The sequence below is a fragment of the Apis dorsata genome, unplaced genomic scaffold (assembly GCF_000469605.1).
Source record: "Apis dorsata unplaced genomic scaffold, Apis dorsata 1.3 scaffold_883, whole genome shotgun sequence".
Classification (NCBI taxonomy): domain Eukaryota; kingdom Metazoa; phylum Arthropoda; class Insecta; order Hymenoptera; family Apidae; genus Apis; species Apis dorsata.
This window is the reverse complement of record NW_006263999.1, coordinates 106782-114489: the sequence shown is the minus strand read 5'-3', so window position 1 is coordinate 114489 and position 7708 is coordinate 106782. Positions and strand designations below refer to the sequence as shown.

The following is a 7708-nucleotide window of genomic DNA, read 5'->3' as shown; positions in this document are numbered from 1 at the left end:
TATATATATATATATATATATATTACATCTTATATCTATCATACTATCTTTTTAATCGATTTTATAAACATAAATTTTAAATTTAAAATAAAATATTATAATTTAATATTCATTACAATTATTAATATTATTATTAATATTAAGAAATGATTTTTTATTAAAGGAAAAAAAGAATATATATAAATATATATAATAATATTGTACACATAATAAAATATTAATGTTGATAAAATAAAATGTATCGTTTATAATTTATTTAATAAATAAAGAAAATAAAAAAAAATAATAATACAATATAATAATATATAAGAAACAAATAATAATAAATGTAATTAATCTTAAATGTAATTGATAATCTTAAATTTATTGTAAGATTATAAATATGAAAATAATAAATAAGCTATTTCACAATATATCATGTTAATACCTCAACCCTTATATCTTTAAACAATATTATGCGAAATATATGACTTCTTCACTAACAGTAAATTTATTTGAAAATAAAACAATAATAATATATTTAAACAATTACATATTGTTTCTATTTCATTAATAAAATTTCAATAAATGAAATATAAATATTCAAAATTAACATTCTAATAAGTTGTTTCATTATTATAAATCGGGATTTCCTAACACAGTTAATTCTTGTCTTAAGAATCAAAACATTTCAATGATTACGTCCAAAATGAAAACATCGATTTGATCGATGATCGAAGTTTGACTTTTAATTTCTATGACAAAGCAACCGATTAATTTCATCTGGACTACAGGCTACAACGACGTCCGGCAACGAACGTATAGCCGGCGATAATTCCTCGATAATAGCTCGATAACGAGTCTCATTGTCCCACAGAATTTCAGCAGAACAGTGCAATAACAACGGTGTTCGGGGACGCCGCGACAATCAACACGCCAAAAATTTCCTCGCCTTTGTATTGACGCAATATGACACCGGATAAACGAAGTCCCGGTTCTGTTTGTCGAATCTGTCATGAAGGTACGTCTGACAATTTCTATTTTATTTTTTATCTTATTTTATCTTTTTTTATATTTTTAAATATATCAATCATGCAACTCAATCTTTAATTTTTTAATTAATGTGGAATTAATAATGAGAATACATATTAAGTTTTTAATATATTAACATAAATAACATATTTGAAGATTATTTTAATTTGTTTTTCATAAAATATAAGTATATATAATATATAATATATGTACTTTTTAATAAATAATATATAATATATCAAACATGTTTAGTTTATTCGGAAATTAAGTAATTTTGTGATTTAAGTGATTAAGATTAATAATTATATATGAAATGTTTATAAATCAAAAAAAAGTATTTTTATGATTTAAATTAAAAAGTTCAAAAAAATGAATTATGTGCAAAATCTTAATATATAAAATAAACTTTTATGAGTAGAAAAAATAATAGAAGAACATAAAAAAATCTGAAAAACTTTTAAAAAGAAATATATAATTTCGATGTGACTTTGAATTATATTAAATTAGTTTTATGTTATATTTGAAAATTGCTTCTATCATTTCTATTTTTAATATAGCGTTTATCTTTTTAGAAAATAATATATATATGATACAAAATATATCAAATAAATCAAAATATTTTATAAGTCAAAACGAAATATTTCATATATCATATGATATTATATAACTAAAAATAATGTTAGAATTAAAAAATTAGAATAAAACATAGTATTTTTGCAAAACATATTTGAAAGAATCTCTTTATTTTTATATAACAATTAATGATTAATTTCGAAATTAATAAGAAAGTTTGAAAATAGTGACGTACCTGTATAATAATATATACTTGCTGGTATTAACAATTTTATCATAGTTTATTGCACTTTTCGTTACAAATTTATACTAAAATTTTTATATAGTAAATTCGAGAATGAAACCATATGTGTATAATAATAAAAAAATAATTTTAACAAGTTATATAATGTAACAATAATTAATTTAAGATTTATATTATTATTGTTATATTTGATATATTTATCAGATAAGAAATGATATGATAAGTTTATTAAAAAATTACTAACATTAACATATTATATCAATTTTGCATTTTTTGCATGCTACTTTTGATTTTTAAAATAATTTAATATATATAATTGATACAACATATTAAAATCTTTTTATAAAACATAATAAATAATGAAACAAAAAAACAAAAAAATAATGAACTCATAAAATTTTTAAATTCACTTAATAATAAAATCAAAGATATATTAAATTATTAATAAAAAATTAAATTTATATCTTATAAGATATAATCAAAATATATATTATAATTAAAATTTTATGTACATCAGTATTTTAAATAAACAAATATATATATATATATATTACATTTATATATTTTGTATATTTATATTACATTTAATATATATATATATATTAAAATACTATTATTTCTATTACCATTATCTTATTATTTTATTTTTCATATATTTATAAATTTGTATAAATATACTCTTATACATTAAAAATTCTATAATACTCTTAAATTCTTTTAAAATACAAAATAAATTAAAATAATCTATATTATTTTTTTTAAAATATGTACATATATATTTTTATTTTTTTTTTCAATAAAAGAACGTTAAAACAAAAAAAAATATTTATTGTAATTCATTTTATTTATTAATTTATATAAAATATTTACACTAAAAATATTTATTTTATTTCTTTAAAAATAAATATTAAATATTGGAAGATTTTCGTAATCTTCAAATATAATGAATTTATATTATATGTGATAATAATTTGATTGTTTATATTTTAATGAATATATTTTATATTTTATATTTTATATTTGTTTATATTTTAATGAATATATTTTATATTTTATATTTTATATTTTAACATGTTATATTTTGATCAATTAAATTTTAATTAATACTTAAATTCCCATTTAAAATCGATTGGAGATTTGATGATACCACAAAGAATCCAATGACGTTTCGAAAGAAATTGTGAATCACAATCTGTTAGGTTCTGCGATGAAACGATAAGAAGCATAAATTATAAGTAACATGCAAACTATATGCATGCAACATATATGTATATATATATATATATATACAAAAGTATATGTATCTTTATATTCACATAAAGAAATATTCATTTCAATGAAATTTTATTTAAAATTATAATATTATAAATTTTTATTTTACTATATTTTATTATACTATATTATTATATTACTATTTTATTCTAAATTATGTCAATTTTTTTTTTCAAATAATTTTATATATGATTTTCACATTGCTATTTTGCATTTTCTCGATCATCATCTATAAAAATAGATTTTATTTTATTAAAATAATTTTTCGAAGAATTTTACTAATTCTCTAATAAACAAAATTTGATATTATTTTAGATTGAAAACATTTGATTCAGAGATTCTTCGGATAATCGTTTAAATAAGATTTACATGCTCGAGTGAATATAATGCAGCACGAGATGTAGTTGCGAAGATACGATAATTGAAAACCGGAAATAGAATGATTTAAGTATTCAAAGAATAAAGAAAGCTATATATATAAATTTGTTTTATAGTAATTTATGATATTTTAATTTATCGAAATAAAAAATATAAATATATAGGATATTTGATTTAAAATTTTGAACTCCTTGATTTTTATCATTATTATTATTCACTGTAATAAATATTTAAATGTATAATTACAAAAATGTATAATTACACAATAAATTGTATAATTACAAAAGATATATATTCTGATGTGATTAATTTTTTATACATGAATAAAGATCATATAAAAATCAACTTTGTTTTTTCAAATGAATTTATATATTTTTTTAATTAATTATTTAATATAAGTTAAAAATCTATAAAAAAAAGTATTAAAATACTTAATTATTAATTTAGATAATATTTTAATTTAAATTTTATAAAAATTATTGTATGAAAGATAAAGAATATACAAAGTGTATATTCATTTATTTATTCTTTTCTTGTTTTTTACAAAATAATTTGCAAAATTAAAATATTTTTTAAATTATTAATTTTTTAACTTTATAATTTTACTTAATATTTATTTATAAAAACTATTAAATTACATTAAATAATATATTAAATATTTGTTTTCCATTTGAAAAAACAAAATTCTTTGACATACATCATTAAAGACATTAATCTATAAAAAAATATCAAATATGCATTTCTAGAATTTATATATATAATCACATATAAAAATTTTTCGAACAATTTTTGATATTTTTAAAATAAATTTCGATTTTTAAAAAATAAAATACATTATAAGAATCGATTATGTATATATATGTATATGTAATTATCGAATAATAATTAACATCATATTTATTTTAATATAAATCTATTAAATTATTATCTATTTAAATCTATTTAATTATTTTTAATTACAACAGATATAAAATATTATATTAAAAATAAAATTTATAATTAATAGATATTATTTTTTATTGAGTATCATTATTGAATATTTTGAAACTAATTGTAAAAAAAAATTTTATAAAAACTTTATCTAGAATAATTACGAATAATAATAAATAAATAAATAAAATTACCATTATATTATAACATTGTAAATCAATAAAGTTACCATTGTATTATAATGTTTAATGTTTTAAATTATATTAAAGTATTTTTATATTATATTAAAATTATTCATATAAATTAATCTATTAATGATAAATAAATGATTTATTAAATAAATAAGAGATTATGATGATTATTGAAATAATAACAAAAAAAATGTTTCATAGATGGAACCGTAGAAGAATTGATAGATCCTTGCGAATGTTCTGGCACATTGGCTCTAATCCATACTTGTTGTTTAGAAAAATGGTTGTCCATGTCGAACACGGATCGTTGCGAAATTTGTAAATATTTATTTTCGATACAAAGGAAAAATAAATCGTTGTCACAGGTAAATTTTTATAAAATATTCGCTTTATTTTTTACATTATTTCTTACAAAATATCTTTTATATAAAATTTAAATCTAAAAATTTAAATTATTTATACAATTATATTTTAAACGTATGATTAAAAAATAATGTTTTTTCTATCGTTTGGATTTAAAAATTATCTGATTTTCAGTATCCAAGTCTTAATTATTTCATTCTCAAGTATTAAAATATATTTAAATAATAACTTACATTTAGATTCGGATTATTTCGAATATTTGTTTAATTATATTATCAGATATTTGTTTAATTTAGATTCGAAACAGTGATTCGTTTGATTTAAATTCGTCTAATGGGGTTGCAATAAATGTCCTTGTATCAAAACCAAACATCGCAAATCATTTATTATCAGTAACATTTAATGTTAATAAACATATCATTTTTAGAATCCATGATAAATTCAAATATTCAATTTTTTTTAAAGGAGAATTGAGTCATTCATTATTAAGCATTTTGATCTTTCTATCTAAATATATATATATAAATAAATATATATATATATATATATAACTTATGTTATATATATTTAATTTATATAATATTACAATTCAATAATATGATGTTGCAAAAATTTTATTAGAATTTATTAAATATAAAAATATTTAATATTTATTGATATTTTTAAATAATATAGAGAAACGTAATTCATAGACAAGTTAATTAATATGATAATAAAAAGTCATTATTAGTTATAAATTGTTTGTATTGATATTATATTTTTATATTTAATAATATTTTTAAAATATTTTTTTCTTTTGTGTAAATAATAAATTATAATAAATATCACATATCATTTCTAAATACTAAATAAAACTTTTTATCCTAATAATTATAAATAATATAGTATACTATTATTATATATCATTAATCTAAAATGAAACACTGCTTCAAAATAACACAATATTCGATTCCTTAAAATTTTTAAATGCAATAATGCTTAATTATCATAAAAATAATTTAGATAATTTAGTTAGATAATTTAAAATCCCATCCTTTATTCATTTCATACTATTCATTCTTACAAGAATGAATTCTTACATTTCTAACTCACAAAATAAAAAGAAGTAAAATCAATGAATTATTAACTTATTTAAAACTTTAGATTTTGAATTTGAAGATTTTATTATTTAATTAAAAAAAAAAAATATCAAATTAAAAAAAAAAAGAAATATCAAATGTGATATATATTATATATTATATTAATGCAATAATATATTTTTAAGAATTGTTAAAGACAATTAATTTGTTACCCAGTTTAAGATTATTTTCTGCTCAAATTGATATGTAATTTTTATAAATAAAAAAAAATTATATGAGATAATAAAAAAATTATTGAGCTTTATTTATTATTAAATATATGTAAATTTTTTATTATTGATTCTATTCTATTCTAGTTATTGGTACTTATTTTATATGTAATTTTTTTTTGTATAGTGATTTCTTACATAACATTTATTATTGTAAAATATTTAATTATCAACAATAAATAAGATATTTTAAATTTAAATTTTATGTAAATAAAATATTCTATTAACAAAAATTTTTTTTAGAACATTTGTATTTATTCCAATATATCTTAATAAATAACGAATAATTATATATGTAAAAATTGCATACAATTTGATCTAAATTTCATAGAATACTTAAAATCGGCGTTTTTTAATTATCAATATTTTTAATAAATACAATTTTTAAAATTATATTGTCCCATTTATATCAAAGGAATATATATGCAATTCAATATCTTATGTTCTTGAATTCAAAGATAAAATTTGCGCATATTCCTTCCTCTGATACGAGGGATAAAAAATTTACACGAAAGTAAATATAATTAATTATAAATACAAATTATTATAGTCTTTCAAACAATGGTGGAGGACTAGGAATATATACGGACCGCAAGGTATAACTGGTGATATAGTGTGTCTGATAGTATTAACTCCACTTTGTATTGCGGCAACATATTTATGCGCTGTTGGTGCATCCGCTTACAGCAGGCTTGGTTTTTGGGAAGGAACAGGTTTGGCTATTCTTTGTTGCATGTTGGTGACCACTTATTGTTTATGGTTAATCGTAACTCTCAGGTATGATTTATGCTCTTCATGTAATAAAAGATTATGAATTTAAAACAATTGAAACAAATATTGGGATATTCGTTAAAGTCTGCAGGTTGCTTGTAATAATTGTTTGTTGTAAATTTATATTTCAATTTTTACATCAAAAAGTTTACATCAAAAAATTTTTCCAAAAATTAGTCATTATTATATTACAATAAAATGCATCGACAATATATGTCGGTAAAAAATTAAAAGAAAGATATCACTGCAAGTTCAAAAAAGTTGAAATGATTGTTTTAGTATAATAATATTAAAACTATCTCTAAAACGAAATAAATTAGAATAAATTTATCATTTTCAACTTATATATCATCTAGATTATGAATGTCTAATTTATGGACATTTATGATCTCCAAAAAAGTTGTATTTTCGTAATTTCATTTATATTTGCATTTTAAATGTCTAATATAAATAATTATATAAATAAAAATCTTCTAAACTTTATTTATTATTTATGTAAAAATCTTTTTTATATAGAAAATTTTATAAAATTTTCAGATTCAGCTTGCTTATTTCAATATTAGTTATTTATATATAAATATATAATAAAAATGACTTAGAATATAATAAATAGAACTATGAATATTT

The 7708-nt window shown here is 17.2% G+C and overlaps 1 protein-coding gene across 1 annotated transcript in view; it reads left to right on the top strand.

The window, feature by feature from the left end:
• The first annotated feature begins 668 nt into the window (after positions 1–668).
• LOC102672633 (E3 ubiquitin-protein ligase MARCH3-like) overlaps positions 669–7708 on the top strand; it is a 9329-nt gene continuing 2289 nt past the window's right edge. The window contains exons 1-3 of the mRNA XM_006623330.2: positions 669–1000; positions 4801–4964; positions 6861–7087. Of these exons, the coding sequence (XP_006623393.1) occupies positions 949–1000; positions 4801–4964; positions 6861–7087 (443 nt within the window). The 5' untranslated portion in view covers positions 669–948. The remainder of the gene's footprint in view (positions 1001–4800; positions 4965–6860; positions 7088–7708) is intronic.